A 20,880-nucleotide genomic window follows, 5' to 3' on the forward strand; every position below is an offset into this window, starting at 1 on the left:
TATCAAAAAACCAATATCAAGTGCAGTTATGGTGTTCGAATGAGAATTTTTTACATTTGTGATAGCTCGTATGTACGAAGTACCTGTAATATTATAATATATTAATATAAATATAGCACAGTCGCATAGACCATATGCAGAGTATAATTCCGCTGTTATTAGGTATCCTAGAGTTATAGTCGGCTTTTGACAAGATAAGCTATGTAATATAAATTATAATTAATATTACCTAAACCTTTTAATCATCACACCGGTGATAATATACATAACACTGCAGGATGGCTTGTTATTGAAACGATTGTATACCCCTCCTTCACACATATCGATTGGTTGAAAACACAGGAGTGTAGAACTGGAGTGATGACTGGAATTGGGGGGGGGGGTGTATTAGTCTTCCCCGTTATTTAAGAATGTGTAAGTAGTTAGTGAATAAGAACCTGCAGATAATTTTAGAAGGACCAATTCGTTCCAACCTATACCGTTAGAGAAATGGCTTTTGAGCTTTGATATAAAAAATAAGACATTATGTAGAATAATATATACTGTAAGGTACATATAGGGAGCTCTGGAAAACTAGAAAATCTGGAATGACTATCAAAGAAGAAAAAATAATTCAGTATAAAAAATGTATTGACTATTTTTGAAGAGTAGAATAATTATAGCTAAGACTGACACTTTCAAGCTCATAAAAACAAAACATACATTTGTTAGTACTGCTTTTTCATAAGCATCATTCCCTTAAATTTAGTATAAGTACCTACCATAGTGCTATATTATGTATCATATAGTATATGAGTATATTTAAATGTCTTTCCATCCTTAGTAACGAATTTTATGGTATTTCGGAGCAAATTTAAATCACTTTAAGCACCTATGCAGAGTGATGATGGAGTGCACCATGCACAACGTCAGGACCCAATAATGACATTCATTAACTTTTTAATTGCAAATAAATTACATGTAGATGAACTGTCGGGCTTCGATTACAGATAGCATCTATATATTGTATACATATGAATAAACACCATAATATTATCTTATGGACATTAATTTCAAGACCTACGATTTTTGACCTTTGAACTGTTCAATGGCATAATATGATGTAGATTCTGTTTTCAATTAATACAATTAGTTTTGATTTTGTAAATCCATTTGTATACACTATTTAGAGTTTTATATTTATTATTATTTAGATTTTATGCATATATTCCCGTTTTCCCGGAACATCCTGTATATTATGCTGCAGTATATATGCACATCATAGACTCACATTGTCGGGAAAATTTAAATTTTAAATTAATTTTAACAATATTGTATTTATTTTATAGGCCGCTTGGGCCTGGGTGGACTTCTTATCTAATTTTAGATTACTTTTTTTCTACACGTTCTAACAATCTACACCTTTAATAATTAAAATGAATAATCTTTTAGTTCGATTGCAATATATAATATTCCCGTGTACGTCATCATACTCAGACGAGTTTACCGAAAAATCCTGTACACAATTTATAATATTCATTACGTATTCAATATCTAAAAGTAGTTTGTTTTTTTGAAAATCGCGTTATACTATTGTGACGAACGCACCGCGTGCTGCAATGGAAAAATTCAAATAACAATTCAAATACAACAAAACACGCACACAAACACACACACACACACACACACACACACACACACACACACACACACACACACACACACACACACACACACAGAGTAAACATAAAATGGCAATAATTTATTTGATAGTGTGATGTGAGTAAGTTCTTAATCGTACAAATAAATAAATAAATAAATAAATAATACAGTGGATTGATGTATCGCGACTTGTACAAACAGCAGGTAGGTAGGCACTAAACACATGTGTTACAATGATATGCCCGTCACGTGATTGGTCGTTTGCTTCGGATCCAAAGACCGCGGCACAACAATATTATTACGATCTGCGCGTCGATCTCGGCGAGCCGATCATTTCGTTCCGACATGTGCACGATGGCGTTGGTCAACAGCGGCGCCCGGCAACCGCCAGCGGCCATCGTCCGGTTCGTGGTGCACGGAACTCTGGCGTGGCTGTACTTCCACGTCATGTGGATGGCCGGTTCCGTGGACTGGGACTCGATCGTGTTCCCGACCATCAGCGAAGTGGGAAAGTTCATGTCGTTCATGCTCACCATGTGGACGCTGGTGAGTACCCACATACCCTGTATAGTCGTGGCCGGCGGCCGCTGTATATACTATACAGGTATAATATTATTAAGAATTATATACAGGGTGATCCGCTTGACCCTTAAATATACTTAACTACCTCCAATAACCTTTCAATAACCTATTGATGATGGTTTTGAAATTATTTCTCACTACGCATAATTTTGGGCCGTTGAAAAATAATTATATTTTATACTATTTTTTATCATTTTTATTTTTTTGATGACATTTTTTTTTTTTGATTCCTTAAACACATAAATATTACAAGTTTTTGCACGGTGGGCTTGTTCCAAATCTGATTATTGTTTGGAGTACTTCAATACATAAAAATCAAATTTCGGACAAATAGTTTATGAGTTATAAATACTATAAGTTTAGATTAGCTAAAGGGTATGCCACAATGTTGGTCCATTACTCCATTCATATATACTTTAAATACTAACAACTAATAATTAATAAACTACTTATTGATTTGATTTTTATAGATAAAAATACTTAGAATGATATTCTAATTTTGATTTCACTTGATTTGATTTTTGTTTTGACTCAGTAGGAAAATTGAAATATTGTTTATTTACTAATTTTTTATGGTAAAATTATTTTTATTTTTGTTATTATTACTGTTATTTAATTGTAATTTATGTATTATTGTATCAACTGACATTTTAGTATTTAGTTACCTAGTTTAGTTTTAGTATTTTGTATTATAAAAGCATTAATTATCTGTACTCTTACCTTTCATCGGGTGTTACATTATATTCTAATTTAATAAACTTAATTAATCAATCAAACTTTCAGTTTTATGAGAATAATTCTTAATGGCACCCATAAAATCCTTATATTGTGACTTTGTAAGTTCAATTTTGGAGTGTGGAGCAGTTGGTGGGATCTAGTAACTACATACTATTCTTGCGGTATACTATTCAAGTATAGACGTCTTTAACGCAAGTTTCTTAACTTTGCAGGGTTGATATTAAAAATTGATCACCAAAGGCCAGGTCAAATCCATGACTATTAATGGTTATGAACCGGCTTGGTTAAGCCTATACTTAAGCTCACAGATGGCTAAAAGCTAATTTAATTTTTCTTGGGCGTCTTGTTAATATTAATTAATATAATAGACTCCCTTATTGAACTATAATACAGGTTGACTACAAAGTCTCATCCCTTCATGTCCACCTCATGTATTTATTTTCCATATACCATTACAATTTACAGTATACACGCAACATTGATCATGCCAAAAATTAGCCAATAAACGGAATGACGAGTATAGCCAATAATCGAAACGGATCCGTCGTCTCCGTCTTACTTACCTAAATAAAAATTCACTTTCAGAAATTCCAATTTTCTATCTTCTGAGTAAATATATAAGAGTGAATATTGACCGATAATCAAATTCAAAGGTAAGGACGTTACTTTGTTCTCTCGTTGGATTTTCACAATATTTTAATTTGTTAACAAGTTATTTGGAATATGAAAGGTATTATTTAAAAATGCTCACTACTCACTTATCACCTAAAAATTTAAAATATCGTTAAAAACGAAGGAAAGAACATAGTTTATGTACTTACCTTTAAGTGTAATCATTATAGAGCTGCTGCAATTCCCTGTAATATAAAAGATAACTACACGAATTCAAAGCTGCTGAACGTATACATTTTGGTACGTTTTGCGTTAATAAGACGGACACAAGTTCTAAAATAATGTTAAAATAATATAACTGAATAATGTGACATTCTATCGAAACTAGCGATTGGGCCGACCATCTCTCCGACTCTCACCGACTCTCTTAAAATATTATCCACTACACGTATATATTTCATTTAATATTGTATTATTGTTTTTCCATTCAAACAATTAATTTCAGAGCTATAGTACAGACGGAATGAGTCCAATGTCCATGTTTATAACAAACAAATAGGGTTTAAGTGAGACGATTGGTCAGAATAGTTTTTATTATAGTTATGCGATATTACTTAATTATAAATATTTGTAGCGATTTTTTAACGTGACAGATTATTTAATGAAGAATGTGATTATATACATGACGTCATGTATACAACAAAGTCCCAAATATTTTTAAAACTGCATCTTGTTTAGAAAATGATAATTTATTAATACTTGATACAAAATATTTTTTGCGTATACATATAAACGTATGAAATATTTTGGATCCAACTTCCTTTAAGAAACCTGAAAATCAAATCATTAACTTCTCTGACAAGCAAAAAATAAGCGATATGTAATAAAGGAAAGAAACACACACATTTTGTAAGACGAATTATACTTTTATCATTTGGTGCTCAGACTTGAGTGGATATAAAACTGACCTCATTAAAAAGTTAACTTCCATCGGTTTTCCTCAAAAACTTTCGATTTTTTTGAAATGATTTGTAGTAAAAAAATCTATTTTTTGTTTAGGAATCACAGTTATCATCCTAAATTTTGATAGATGAATCTATACCTTTAAAACCCTTGCATACCCTGTATACATACCTATTCATTGTGCATACTATTTTAAATTTTGATATTCAATTAAATATAAAACTTCTTTAAAAAGAAATTACAAATAATAGATAAATAGAACACCAATATAATATAACGGAGTTCAATTAATGTTCTTAACCGATAATTGTAGTATTGAACGTAGGCAATATATCATATTGTGCACAATTTCATGGATACGAGAAATTTGTTCATTGTCGGTTCCCTTGATATTTTCTTGGCCATAAAAGCACTAAATTTGACAGCAGTTAAAACTACAAAATAGGTACCTACTTAGCTACTTAGGTAATGTGTAATAAAGATCATTAGCTCAAAAATATATTCATGAATTGTAGAGCCTATTGTTAACAGCCATAATGTTTATAGATTTTATGATAATTTGATAGGGTTTAATCGATAGACACTTTTATTACGCATCATTAAATATTGACAGTAAATTAATAAAAAATAATTTATTGATAAAAATACTATTTATGATTCACTAAGTTTATTATTAAATGAATAAATCTTTTTAAAAATAGTTTCGACATATAATAGGTATTCATACACAGTTTTCAATTGACAACATTTTCGGCGATTAATTATAAATTTATACCTGTTTGCGTAGGCGAAGAATAGATAGCTCTTATTTGCTCTATAGACATAAACCTAGTTAATAATAAATTGTTATATTTTCCAACTATGACCCATCATTAAATATTAGTATTTATAAATTGTGTTTTGCTTTATCGATATAATAAATTATTTGTTTAGAATAGGTATAGATACTCGAAATAATTATTGTGTACTATAAGCCATTAACCGGGTGGGTGTATAATCATAATTTTGGTTCAATTAAGGGATGGCGTTAAAAATATTTAAAATATAGAATATGCTTCAAAGCCTCCACAATTTCACACCACCACTGTTGTGGTATGTTATAATATTATGTTTCTTATCTACATTAAGTGTATCATACATACACAACCTAACTATATAGGTTTCATTACAAAATAATTTATAACTAAATTTTTGATACCGTTTCAAAATTGTTGGTTAATTGATGATCATTAATGTTTTTAATATTTCAATGTTTAATCTCATATTCATATAACAAAAAATATAATAAATCACTTGTATAGGTGCGTCAAACATTAAGGAAAAATAATTTTAACAAATCAAAAGATTACATGCAATGTAAGACATATAACACCATATAAGACCTATGCATTTTCTAATTTAATTTCATAATAAAATATTTATCAAATTATTAATTAACGATATTTAGTTATAATTTCGCAAGGACAAAGTGAGATAAATAATGAATTTGTTTTATCAAAAAAAAAAAAAAAATACCGTATACATGTATTGTAATGTGTATAGGTTTAATATGGTTTTAAATTTCAATATTTTAAAATAACTAATTTATCAAATGTATTTATTTTGTACATAATTAATAAAAGTGCAACAAATAGCAGTATACAATACTATATATATTACATGTATAACAATATCTAATGAATTATAGTGATTTTACAAACATTTTTATATAATTTGAATCGGTAATTTATATGTTATACTCAATTTTGAATTGGAAAGAATAATATGACAAATTTTTGCACTAGAGAAACAATTTTAAGTTAAATGATATATTATAGCTTACGTATGCCATCACTGGTATTATTTAGAGGTCGCAATGGCGGTAAAATGATCTTGTCGTGGGGAGAGATGAGAATGTTTTATAAAACATGAACTTTGATCAATAAAATTTTAATTATTTTGAATCGATGTATTAATTAAAGACAACATAAACTATAATTTTAATTAATAGAAATTAAAATTTAGCCGTTATATCTAAATCAGTTTTTTTTGACATTTCATCGGATATTTCATTTAGAGCCTTAAGATACGAATCTAAACCAAGCCATTGAGACGGCTGTAGATTTACATAACAGTTATATATAATATGTTTAAATATAAAAATAAAAATTATCACTTTGAGCATAATTTTAATTGAACTATAAAATAAACGAGAAAAAACTCTGAAAAGTTATACTTTTTACTTAATCATATATATGTTTTATGTTTGAATTATTCATGAAATAGTTATTTTAATCATACAAACATTTTCTTTTAGCGCACATTTTATAAGTATCATATTTATCTCCACCTGCGCTTATTGTTTTTAAAATCAGAAAAAATTTAATTTGATGTCGAAAACTGTGAGTAGATAATAATCATATTTTATCAGATTATAAAAAATATATACTATTATTATTCACATTATATTTTTTTATAAACATATCAATAATAATATCGTTATGAAAATTGAAAAAAAAGGTAATGTGGTGGTGTTATACTTCTCATCTCTCCCCCTTTAGGTTAGATGTTTATAACTTGGTTTAAAATTAAAATATCAAAACAACCAAAGCATATTGCTCTTGATAATATTCAGATAGCACTACCTATTGAATTTTAAGTGATCGTAATAAATGTATGAATAATGTTTAACATTAAATTTGATTGAATATAGCACAAGGATAAAAAAAAATGACGATTGAACATAAATTTTGGCGTTTTACACTTTAATATCGTGATATTATTTGTCTTAACTTAAAAAATACCAGACGAAATATATTTTTTAGAAGTTGGCTGTTTTTAATATTATTTTGTTCAGATACTTTAATAGTTTTCGTGTATAAAAATTATAAGACTATCTCGGAGGTCGTGTACTTGATCTTTACTTTTTTTTCTACAAAAATATTTTTTTGAATTTAATCACCTACATTTAAGTTTTGTTATGTTATTTGTACGATAAACTGTAACAGTAAGACACAAGGCGTGCATAGGAGTAATTGCGATTAATATTGCATTAGAATCCATAGATATTACATTAAGTATATCAAATATACATGTTGCACTCCAGTGAAAATTACATAACCTAACGCTTATATTATGTTTCAGATCATGCATTTAGGATTTTTCGGGATAGCTACAGTATTGGATTTCTTTGAATTGATACCAAAGTCTATCATTATCGGTAAATTGGTCAACAAAATTCGAGAGTTGAATGACTTCTTCTTCATGACTGTGATGCTGCCAATATCTATGGTAAATACGTACTGTTTTTTTTTTCTAGCGATAAGCAATATTAAAATATAACATAAGTATTATAAATAAATAGGTAATAATTATTAATACGCATTAAATAACAATATTATATCTAATCAAAATAAACGGTGCATACGCATTTAGTCCTTTGAATGGGAAAAAATGATTTACTAATATTGAACCCCGGATATAAACGAAAAATATACTAATGAGTCCTAAGAATATTTTGAATAAAATATAAAATTAAGATATCATTATTCATTATTCGAGGCCATAAACGCGAAGATTTGGTGGGTGGGTTCACTTCATCTGCTCGAGTAGTTAATATCAACCTTAAATAGTTTTTTTATCATAATCAGTAAGTAACTATGGTGGCTACCTATATAAAATAAACTTATATAAACGTATAAAAATGTTTGATTTGTATCATGCATCTCAAATTCCTTGTGTGTACCACAATCACTCTTTAAAATCGTTTCTTAGTACCCCTCTTTATAGTGGTACAAACTTACTGTCGAAATGTTGAGTCTCTAGCTATCATAGTGTAGGCTCAGTCAGTTAGGACACTTTGTGATCATATATATTTATTTAAGCTATATTATAGATATTAAATATAATACACATAATAATCAAATTTTTCAAAATTAACATTTAAATAAAACATTTTTAACCACCTCTAACCCTTGTAGACATTTTTGTTGCAGACAGTCCTAAGTCTATAAAAATGGGGAGGGACATGTTTTTTTTTTTAAGTTTGACAAAACTCAGTTAGTCTTTGAACATGGGCCCAATTAGCATTATATTTAAGATTTCGCGCGGACTCAATAATTAGTGTACAACAACCAGGGATTCAATTAGTCATAAAAGATGTTATTCAGCTTATGTCAGTTCGTATGCAACAAAAATAAAATACTACAATGATTATTCTGTACATATAGTTTTTAAATTTAAATTGTTGTCACAATTATTTAAGAGGACGCCACACCACTCATAAAATAAAATTTGCAAGAAAATTTGTTTTGCGTGGGATAAACTTACGGAGACAGTTTCAGAGTCAGCCTTCCAACAGTTTTAGCATATACTCAGACGAAATTGATGTATGTCATAGCGTTTTATTTTTTCGATAACTTAAAGACAGTCAAAATTTTCTATTTTTTATTTATTTATGTGAAACATCTAATGTGGGGGGAGAGACAGACTGCAGTTGGCACGGCCAAGCGTCTTTAAAATAAAGAATAATCTTTCTTAAAAAGTTCAGAATATTTTGTTTTTGATTGTGCTAAGTTTTTTATTTTTATTAAACCATGCTTTTAATTATAGAAAATAATGTTGATGTTTCACAATTGCCACTGAACGACTCACTTTTTTTAAATTTGTTAAGGCCAAACAGTAGTTTTATCTATATATATAATATCCAAATACCACTTAGTCACTGATCGCTGTAACTCAGAAACTATGCAACGTACGATATTGAAATTTGGAATGTTCTTCTCATATTTTCACCGTGAATTAGGAAAGGATTTTCAAAGATGTTACGTATTAGTGGAGTAATTGGACGGCTGCTCGCGGTCTTTTAGCTACCTGCAACTCATTATTTTTGTCCTTCATGTAGATAAGAATTGTTCCGAGAAGTTATAGGGATATATTGTAAATATGAAAAAAACAAAAATACACACAGGCAAAGCCGGGTAATTCAGCTAGTAAAGAAATAAAATACCATTACTTAATACAATACAGAATCTAGATTTATAAATAATACAATTTATCGATAAAGTATCTTAAGCTCATATGTGTTCGAGATTTTTTTTTGGGGGGTGGGGCTGAAGCCCTTTTCTAATGATATATTGAATAAGCTTAAAAACATTTGGAAAAAGTTTGGGAAGGGCTTAATCCCTATTTGCGCTTATGCTTAAACTATTAATTATGAATAATAAAATAGCAGTCTTAGATAGTATTTCGAGTACAGTATTCGGAATACTTTTAAAATACTTTTCACAAAATTCTAAATAACTATTTAGAATTATAATTGTTTTCCTTGTTATGTTATATTCAAATTATTAAATTATTTATGTTGGTGTTAATTTCAAATTTTTTCGAAGAAAAGTACATATCATTGGTTTAATATTTAAAATGAACAATTAAAAAGTATTTTAAAAATATTTGAATATTTATTCCAAATACTTTATAAAAGTATTTTACCCAAGTCTGGATAAAATTTCCAAGTCAATTTAATTAAAATCTTAAGCAACTTAATTATTCACTCTTACAGTGTTTTCATTTGTTTATTATAAATTGAAACAGTATTGATAACAAAAATATAAAAATCTTGTGAAGTTGTGACACAGATAAATTTCTCTTCTATATAGTATTATAGTGTGAAAAATTACTAAATCTATTGTGTAAGCAATTTAGGTTGTCTGATACTCGTAAGTTTGTCCCGTGAGAAAGAGTTTTCCTATACAATCTCTTTATTACTCAACAACCTTATTATTGGTATTGACATGTGATCAAAATGTTATTAAAATTGACTATATTAAACCCCTTAAATATCTTGTGTGTGTCGACCTCTTAACCAAGTTTACTATTATTAATGGTTCACTACATATATTATTTGTTTATATTATATATAGGTATAAATTATTAGGTACCACATATGGGCATGGGGTCTAAAACCCTCATATAGCGATTTTATGTGGCCCTCGAGTAAAATTCATAATTTAATTTACATAAAAATAGATAATAATAATATTGCATGAAAAATCACACACGAAAGTAGTATGGACTGGAAACAGTGAATTAAAACGTTGTCGGTTCGTAGATAACTCGTTAAATTCATATACACCTAACAATAATTATGAGCTCAAATAAATTAAATTTGAAATTACTAAACATTTTTGTTTGAAATAAAATAGGTGGGTATATTCAAATATTGTGGCCCATAAAAGATGTATATTTATTTTTAGTGCATCAAAAATGTCGCCAACCCCTTTAGTGTTACACTAATCGTTTACACGTTATTTGTAAAATATTATGTTACAGTGCGTGTGTAGCGGATTTTGGTCTGCATGGGTATTATTCAATGACATTATTTATCCATCAGCTGTAAACAATGTCGTACCAGTATTTATCAATCACGTGTCACATACAACTCCTATTTTCGTTGTGTTTATTGAATTGTGTCTCTGTTACCATGCATCGCCAAGAGTGAAACCAGCCATTGCCAGTCTCGTCACCGTTGAAACTATTTACCTTTTCACGTAAGCAAAACCGTCTGTAATTTATTATATTATTACAGTCGAGTCTGGATAGCTCAAATAATAAATAAAAACAAAAATAAATTCTAAAACGTAACTTAGGAATAAAAATCGAGTTATCGAGGTTCGACTGTATATATTGTAAGTTGTAATGCTATGTACGTTTAGGTAATAAATAATAAATAGTAAGTATATATTTAACTATGTGTACATAGACCAATATAATAGAGGATGAAGTGATTTAACTTTTAATTAAATTAGACATTTTTAATAATCTCTGAGTGGTGCCGACAAGCGAAAAATTGTTTGAAAAAATATTTGATGTTCTATAAATCAGAGGTTCTCAAACTTTTACTATCGCACTCATGTGTATTACCATATACAATGTACATGCATAAAATGTACCGCTTATGGCTTATTGACTAAAAATAGAACTATTTGAAATTTCTATACATTTATCACAATATTATAATATGTGAAAAAATATTGACTTAGGTATATTTAACAGTATTTAGTAGTAGGTTTAAGGTTATCTATTTACACAAAATATAAAAAATAATATTAGATCCATTACAATTAAACGTCAGTAAAATAAATATTTATTTATTAATTTTCTGGCGTACTACCTCCGCACGGCCTTCCACGTATATACCACTATGTTGCGCCTTCTATGTACCACCAGTGGTACGCGTACCATAATTTGAGAACCACTGCTATATACCAAAACTACCTGTAACTCGCACCGGATATATCTAGTATTAATTGTTGCAATAAACGTTTTCAATTGCAGGTTGTCAATAAATATGTTGTATTATCTTTTGTCGTGGCTTAACTTCGGTACTATAATTTTGTACTGCAACGAGTTATAAAATATATTACGAAAACGCAGAACCTTACCATACCCCCCTTAAAAATGTAAAAATATTCCTTTCCCAAACCGAAAAAAGTTTTGATTAAAATACTGTCCTAGATGTTGAAATAGGTTTAAAAATATTGTTCATATTTGGAACGGATGCGACTATTTAGTATTTAATGACTAATAAGGGGCTACATTTCACAATATAACATACACGATACACACATTATCTCAAGAACATAAAAACCATTTGACGAATAGATGATACACTTAGGTGATGCCGTTTAATAGAATTCAGTTTCTAAGTAATTAATATGACTCGTTTGAATGATTTTTTTTAAAGTCAAGATGACAAAATTCTAAACGGTGAATTTACCTTGAAAAAATTAAGTCCTATTTCAACTATTTTTTTTATTAAAATTCCCAGTTGATTTCTCACAATTTTCCAAATATTTCAACTTTCTTTACTTTAATACATTACAAATCTCCAAATCTAGAATAGTTCTTTTCCTTTAATAGATTGTACTCTTTCTAATGAATTGATTGATTGATTTAAATTGGATAGTATGACAACTTCAGTTAGTTATAGTTTTAGTATTTTTTTTCCAGAAAATAACTCGGCCTTTGATAAAAATTACGTTTTTTAGAAATGTTTTTATTATATTTTATTCTTGATCAATGTCAATGTCATTGGCAAGGATGATTGACGTCAACAATAGTTATATTGATGTATTTTTTGTGAAGTACGTCATAACTCATAAGCACTCAGGCTCGCGACCTAATGATTATTCGATGTGCGTACTATACGCGTCTGATGTTGGTGTTACACTTGAATCGTGGGGAAACAGTTTCTGTATAAATCTGTTAAAAAAATATAAATATTAAAATTGAAAACTCCAACTAAAACAATAGCGGACACGGACGGATCCAGAGAAAGAACTAGAGTACATAAACCCATGTACAAACTAGTTCATAGATCCATGGGCTGGAGCCACCACCACCATTATTGACATAATAATTTTTTTCCTCTAATTCATCGGGTCCTGATAATACAATAATGATAATACGTATGTTTTTTATGTCATCAGGATGATCACGTTGCGAATTCAACACGGCAGATGGGTATACTTAGTGATCGACATTTACGTAAACACAATTCCAAAATTTATCTTCGTGTTTTCGTTCCTTAGTTACATCATACCTATTATCTTCCTACTCAGTTGTCTCCGAATGAATAACTACATCTGGGGTGAGTTTATTACAATCTACTTTGTTACGTACAACTTTTTTGTGGTATAGTTGCCGAATCTCGATAGCTCGAATCTCATGAAGAATAAAAATAAATTTTACATAGGTATTTTTCGAATTGTTTACCTCAAACACGACTCAAAAACCCTTCAATGGGCGAGAAAAAAGATTTGAGGTATCGAGACTCGACTGTGTGGTATAATACACAGATATAAGTGGTATATAGTGTGTATACAACGGATATAACGATAAAGAAATAGGTACCACATAATATTTCAAACACATGACCACTGTACATTTCATTTAAGTTTTTTACGGCATTTAAATTTTTCAAAAATGAGTGTAATATTATTATGCCCTTTGTGCACGTTTAAAAAACCAAAACGAAATTCGTGGCTATGCGTTCATAACAATATTCTGTGTTACCTTTAACGTTGAACACACATACGCATACATTTAGAGAGAGATAGACACACCAAGCACACACTTACATGAATTAACAATGAGAACATTGCACTCAAACGTTTTGTTTTTCATTTTAGGTTTGAAAACTAACGGACGCGTTTCCAAAGACGTTTCTTTCCAACGTAATAAAAAAATCACGTGAAGAGCTACCTGTGGTCTTGCCAAAATTTTCTCTGTTACCATTTTTATATTGTGTACCTACACAGATATCTATATATCTGATATATCTATATACCTGTTCTATCTATATACATAGATATTTGTGGTTTTGAATAGTAATATAATAATGTACATTATATTATTGTAATTGTTTTATTTTGACATAGGTAATTAGCAAATGGCCGTCTGGACTATATTATAACACTGTTATATTATTATCAGTAATCTTAAACGAGAAATTTAAGTGTACAATACATAACACATTTTATTATGTTACATACGTATTCCTTCCATTTTTTTTTTTTGAAAATGAAACAAGCATGTTTAATTTAGTACCTATTTAGATATACTATATAATTTACATTTGTATAGATAATGTATCTGATGGTCTCAAATGTGATTTTTTTTCTTTAAATATATCTAATACAACTATATATTTATGTATGACTCCGTTGATTGTCCATCGATTTCTACTATTATTGAAAACAAAAACAATGCACATCAGTACATCACGATTGTTAATATAAAGTTGTAAAAGTTATCCACGTGGAATCAATGTTTTTATCGAATAAGAAATGTACCTACCTTTTATTTCTTATTTATTTATTTGTTATTATTTATTAAGGGGATAAAGCCATTAAGTGGTGAAGGTATTCTGTACATTTTGTAAATATACTATACACATACAATAATTAATACAACAAAAATTCGAAATAACATCGGAGTACAATATTATTCATGAATATTGGATAATAATTGACTAATTGATTACATGACTTAGGTACCCGGTATATTATCTGACTGTTATTTACATAATTCTCTTTAAATGGGGCATGAAAAGTAGATTTTTTTCTAGAATTAAAAACAGGGACACTAAAACTAATCTGTTATACAAATCCAGGACAATAATCATAGCGTTTATTAACGTCTTGTACGCGAACACTGCATTAGAATACTTCCGACGGGCGTAGCTTTAATGATATACTAAGCCCACGATTCTCAAACTTTTTAATCCGCTTAGCCCTTATATTAATACAAAAATACTACTGAGCCCTAAAAATTAGGAATACACATAAAATATACATAACTCATGAAAAAAAGACATATATGAATTGCATATTAATTTGTTTCTTTATTATATAATCATAATAAAAGGACATACCTAAGAAACAAAAGCAATAATATAACCATCAACCAGCTCGCATCTAATACAACTTCGATCACAATATAAAATATGCGGGTTATTAACAATAAAATAGACATGATAAATCAAATACTATTTTATTTTGTTTTAAATTCAGATATGTCCCCGGAGCCCCTAGATTACTTTCACGGAGCCCCAGCACAGTTTGAGAACCACTGTACTAGACCAATTGCCGTTTTTAGGCTCAGATTCATCCATAAGCTTTCTATCCTTTGATTATACCCACGCGAATTAAATAACATAAATGTAATCGTGTGGCAGAGCGCATCATGCGACAAGCGCCCTGTAATCGCTAGTAGATCGCATTTTGTGGTAAAGGGCATGCGAAAAGATAGCCATAAAATAAACTCACGATGTTTACTATATGATTAAATAGAAAAAGGTCGCTCCGCTTAGAATCTAAAAAATATCATAAAGAATAATAGACATAGACTGATAGACCACATCCACTCAGAATCGTTTTGAGTACACAATGAATAATGATTGGGTTCAAATTTAACACACCCATTACAGTGAGCCACTCGACACCCACTGTTCAGTAGAGCTGTACCCACTATACCACCTTTTTAAAAATATATAATTATAAGTTATAGCACAACATTATATTATTACGTATACTTACATAAATTTATCTATTTATGTGGTTATTTTAGTGAATTTTATGAACCACTAAAATTCTACATGGCAACTCGTATATAATACAATCTCTAAATACCAAGTGATTGTCGGATAGGCGTTTTCATTTACGACGATAAGGATGAGAGGAGGCTGTTCGTTTATTTCTGGAGGCATAGTACTGATAAATTTCCATACAACATTTTTTTTTTTCGGTCGAAATCGAAATATACAATAACATTTGGCGGAAAACGGACATTATGTTCATGATAATTATTTATGTACACGTATAACAGTTGAGGGTCACTTTTATTGGAACGGAAAACGGGAAAACCCCCACGACACACAGGGCCCCGTCGCGGGAGGGTCACGTGCCTACCTCCACCTTGATATCTGCGGTGCGGCCCTCGGAATGTCTGTACCTATATAATATATACATCATGAACGCGCTCGGCAGTCACAGACGACGCGCCGTCAGTGTTTTTTTAACGGTAAAAAAAACAACGGCGGGACGACTTGCAATACGTCAATACTGCGTACAACCGCCGATTCGGTAGGCACCGAACGTCCGAACATCGATTTCAAACGACGCTGCGCCGTCGCCAAAACTGGCCGTCAGAGTGTCGTTCGTTCCATTGGCGTGATTCCATTGGATTTCAACTGCAAGTGCGCGAAATACCTTTCATCGGCCAGATGATCACGATTGCAGAGCCGAAATAATATCAAGTCGTAATATTAAAGCCGACCGCGACCAGCTTGGGTTGTGCACGCTATATTTTTGTATATTTTGATTACCAGCCACAACTGCGGAGACGTCGAAAACTGAATAATATAATTGTAACACTGTGTTCTTATGCCTGTTCCAGGGGCGGTGTCCCTGAGACGTCGTCTCCCCAATATTAAACGAAACACGCAAAAAAAAAATTGTATATATTTTATGTATTGGTTTTTATAGTAAATAGTACGTACGTCTGAAAAATATATAAATTAAAAATATACATACAATTGTCAAAATTGCTATCAATAATCTCATTTATAATAGTAAAATGTTAGATATCTATTATGATTAAATTTATAATTATTGTATTTTTTCTAACCCTCCCCCCCCCACCCTCTTCCATTTCAGATTTCCAGATCAGTGACTGCAGGATATCGATGAGGTTGCGCGAATGGGCCATACTGAATTTTAAAAAGACGGGTTTAATAGTTTAAAAAAACAGAAATTGTACTAAAAATCTCGAGAATTTGAAAATATGTCCCTAAGTAGTCTCTTGTCAAGCCACTGGCATTCGTTACAGCATTTTACGTCACCTCATTATAATGTAATATATTTATTTCAATTTTTTACGGACCCTTCAGCAGTGGTGCATCGTTTGGAATCGATTTCACAATTTATTATGTCATGAGCTCGCAAGTCATTCCATCTCGCCGGCCGCGCACGGTGGTCGGGTGGTTTGAAATATAACCTCGTATAGTCAGAGTTGAATAATGATAAGAAATCATTATTGTCAACAATTCATTCAATACAATTATACCAACTATGAATTAATGGGAACAATAGTAATTAAAACGATTATCAATGTGACAATAAAGTGCAATAATTATATAATAATTAGATACGTCACACTTACACTTCCTGTCAATTAGATCTTAGCTTTATACAGGGAGATTCATGTTACGTTAGATACTCACTCAATAACGTTTTTAAAAATATTTTTTTTACATAATATTAAAAGTTTAAAAAAAATATTTTTCATATCCCTTTATGTTTCATAACAATATGTATTTTTAATTCCTATAATTCCAAAGCAGAATATTTTAATACATTAATCAAGTTAGCAGGAATATAAATCGGGGTGGGGGGGGGAGGGAAGTAAAAAATCACTCATAATTTACTACATATTATTTTTTTTTTACAAGTGATGAAACAATTAATATTAACTAAAATTGCAGGAGGAGCATTGCCCCTTTATGTGCGCCCTTGAAAAAAAATCAAATTTTTGACAAGCACCTCATAAATATTTATAGTTTAGATGAGCGGAGTGGAGTAGTACTACAGGTGTACACCAAAAAATGATTGTCCAAAATTTGATTCTTATAGATCGAAGTACTCTGAACAATATCTAGCCTTGGAATAGGTATGTGAAATGAATAATGTACTTATGTTGTCATTCAAAAGAGTAAAAAATTCAAAAATTATAACGATAGAAGGGGAAAAAAATATTTTTTTTCCAAAAATGTTTACTTAATAAACTTTCTATCTTTTTTACTCATAAAAAACTGTCTATCTACTTCTAACAGCTTTAAACAATTTATTTAAATTACTGTTATTAATACCAAAGAATAAATAGAATTTGATTCACTACATTTCATTTGTTCAGTGGTAACAATGCACTTCTTTTTTCGTAAAATATCGCTTAACTCTCTCTGTTATGTAAAAAAGTTTGTACACATAAAGTTGTGTCGTGTTCATTACCATGGCCAATTTTCGAGTTCTTTTGTAAATTTTAAGACATATAGAAAGAGGTTTCAGATATCAGATGAAGAGCTCGCGATACTAAAAAACGAACAATATCAAAGAATATAAAGGCAAAATCAGAGAAAAGTATAAACGAAAACGCTCCAAGACTTAAAAGTATCACGACAAAAAATCAAAGAAACAAAAATTAGAGAAAAACAAATAGATGAGTCTAAATATTAAGATATCGGTAAATACGTTATGTGACGGAAAAATGTTATAATTGCTTCGTTTTTTAAAAATGAAAAGAGGGGATTTTCAAACGCTTGCCGTTGCCACAGAAAATGTGATGGCAGACACAAAAAACAAAAAACAAATAATGATTAAAAACAAACAACACACAACCAATGTGCAAAGTATACATTGATAAACACGAAATTAAATATAATAATATATCGTTGTACACTTATACGGATGGCTTAAATTAAAACAAATCACAATCCTCATATTATTATTGGAGGATATATTTATCAACGTTTGTCAATTTATTCGGTTATTTCATTAACTTTTTTTTTTACCATTTTGATACAACAGTCAAATAATGCGATGATTATATACTGTATTTTTTGAATGAAAATATTATATGTATTATTATAATGTAGAGATCCTTATGTACAAACCGATAATTGAAACTGTTTTAATATTATGGGTAAGTGGGTATAGACAATCTCGGAAACAGGTCTACAACTATAAACGATTATAAATTGGAAAGGTTTAGTGAAAAACAATGTGCCTGCAGTTGGCCGAAGTCAGATTACTATTATTAAAATATAAATTCGTAGTTCATGTGTATTAGATTGCCCTTAAAAATTTCACGATCAAATCATCCGAATAGCCTAAAGTGTCAGCGAAAGTAACTATATATACTTTTCATTTTATTTCTCGCTTTTAATTCCCGTGCATTTTTTCTAATAATATATTCTGCAGTCTACAGCTATTAATTTATTAGAAAATAATTTAACTGTATATAATGCACTGCACTGGACACACAAAATTGCCGATCGGTTATTATATTTGTAACGACTAGAAAAAAAAATATAGACGTGTATTATTATAATACTATTATTATATATAGAACATATTATATAGGTACGCGCACAACTTATAATTACAGTGCGATAGGTACGTACTACTTAGGTGGGTATACGGTATACGGTTACTGGTTAGGTTAGGTGCACAAGACTTAACGTTAGAGTCTATTAACGGTTATACATACCATCTTTCAGACGTGATTCGACATTCGTCTCGATAGCCTACGCACTATTAACAAGTACCTATACCTAACAATAAAAACGAAATTAAAATTTACAGATACCCATTTTCGTGAAACTTTGACTTGTGACGTTATACCGTTATTGAATTGCGTATTAAACAGGTGACTGAGTAATAGAAATGTATACGTTGTGCTTGACTAATCATATGGTAACTACAGGTAAGTATTATAACGGTCAATTGAAATACGTCATTGCAGTGTAGGCCGTAGAGAAGGCTTCGCAGCGTCATATGAAAAAAAAAATCTCAATAACATTACCTATCAAATTGTTAAAATGGCGGATACGGGGAATGTCATCCCTCGAGCCGTGGTCCAATACCCACTACTTCTTTTAACAGTTATTTTCCATCCCTTTTAGATTTTTCAAGAATTAGTTTTTTCCCTCGTGTATAGCTCTTATACTACACAAACGATGTTAACTAATTTTTTTTTATACCTTTAAAAAGGTAATTATTTTATTCTAATAAACTAACTTCATAATATCAGCAATAATATTTTAATAGATCATCACTATTCATTAATAACTGAGATAGATAACAGCACATCACATTGCCGATAACAGGACTGCACTGGAACTGATAAAAACGCAAAATGTAGGAATTAACTAAATTAGCGCCACCCCCTCCCCCCACTTATTTTGATCCACATTGGCAATAAAAGGTCTTATATGTAGCACCTCCATTAATCGATCTAAACTAATCCATAATATATAGGTACCTAAACGTAACTTGGTCAAGTGGACAATAAATTAACCTATTCTATAAAATATTATTATTTTTAAGTCTTGAGTCGACACTCTTGGATAATATTTAAGATGACGTGGCGGTAGCACCCACATGTGTTGTCTCCGTCTTACAAGTGCGTAACATAGCAAATTTTACGCTCAGCTGATCACGTTTAGCTGCAATAGTTTAAAATTTAAAGTAAATTAACCTCTTATACAATTTAATTTAAGATATTATTTGAGTCATTTCACAGGCTTCTTATTAAATTTTAATTTTAAAACGCGTTATGAGTACCTATTTTAAAATGTACGTACCAACAATTTATAATTTTAAAATACTCATAACTCGCTTTAAAATTATAATATAATAAAAAGCGTATGAGATTCCTTAAATAATAATCTTACCTTTAAATTTTATAAGAGGTCAATTCACTCTAAATTTTAAGCTAATGCAGCTAAACGTGATCTATTAAGAGTAAAATTTGGTATGTTACGCACTTGTAAGACGGAGACAACACACATGTAGGTGCCACATCCTCTTAATGCGATTTATTATTAAACATATTTATGTGAACTCCGTCGCTCATCATAGTATTTTAAATTTTCCAAAGTTGTATTATTTTTAATATTAAATAATGTTATCGAGGAATAATATTAAATTGCTATTTGCTTTAATGCCAAGAGTATAATTATTGGATATTCGTCGGTGGTTCCGGATAATAGAAAAAATACGTCCTATATCTACACATAAAGAACTT

At 30.0% G+C, this 20,880-nt stretch overlaps 1 protein-coding gene across 1 annotated transcript; it reads left to right on the forward strand.

Annotated features, from left to right (window-relative positions):
• The first annotated feature begins 1,954 nt into the window (after positions 1–1,954).
• LOC111026686 (androgen-dependent TFPI-regulating protein-like) lies at positions 1,955–14,224 on the forward strand. The gene is made up of 5 exons (XM_022304817.1): positions 1,955–2,187; positions 7,660–7,806; positions 10,846–11,063; positions 13,005–13,165; positions 13,707–14,224. Exons 1-5 carry the CDS (start codon positions 1,987–1,989, stop codon positions 13,769–13,771), a joined length of 792 nt encoding a protein of 263 aa, XP_022160509.1. The 5' UTR covers positions 1,955–1,986; the 3' UTR covers positions 13,772–14,224.
• The last annotated feature ends 6,656 nt before the right edge of the window (positions 14,225–20,880 follow it).

This window comes from Myzus persicae, unplaced genomic scaffold, assembly GCF_001856785.1.
Source record: "Myzus persicae strain clone G006 unplaced genomic scaffold, MPER_G0061.0, whole genome shotgun sequence".
Lineage (NCBI taxonomy): Eukaryota > Metazoa > Arthropoda > Insecta > Hemiptera > Aphididae > Myzus > Myzus persicae.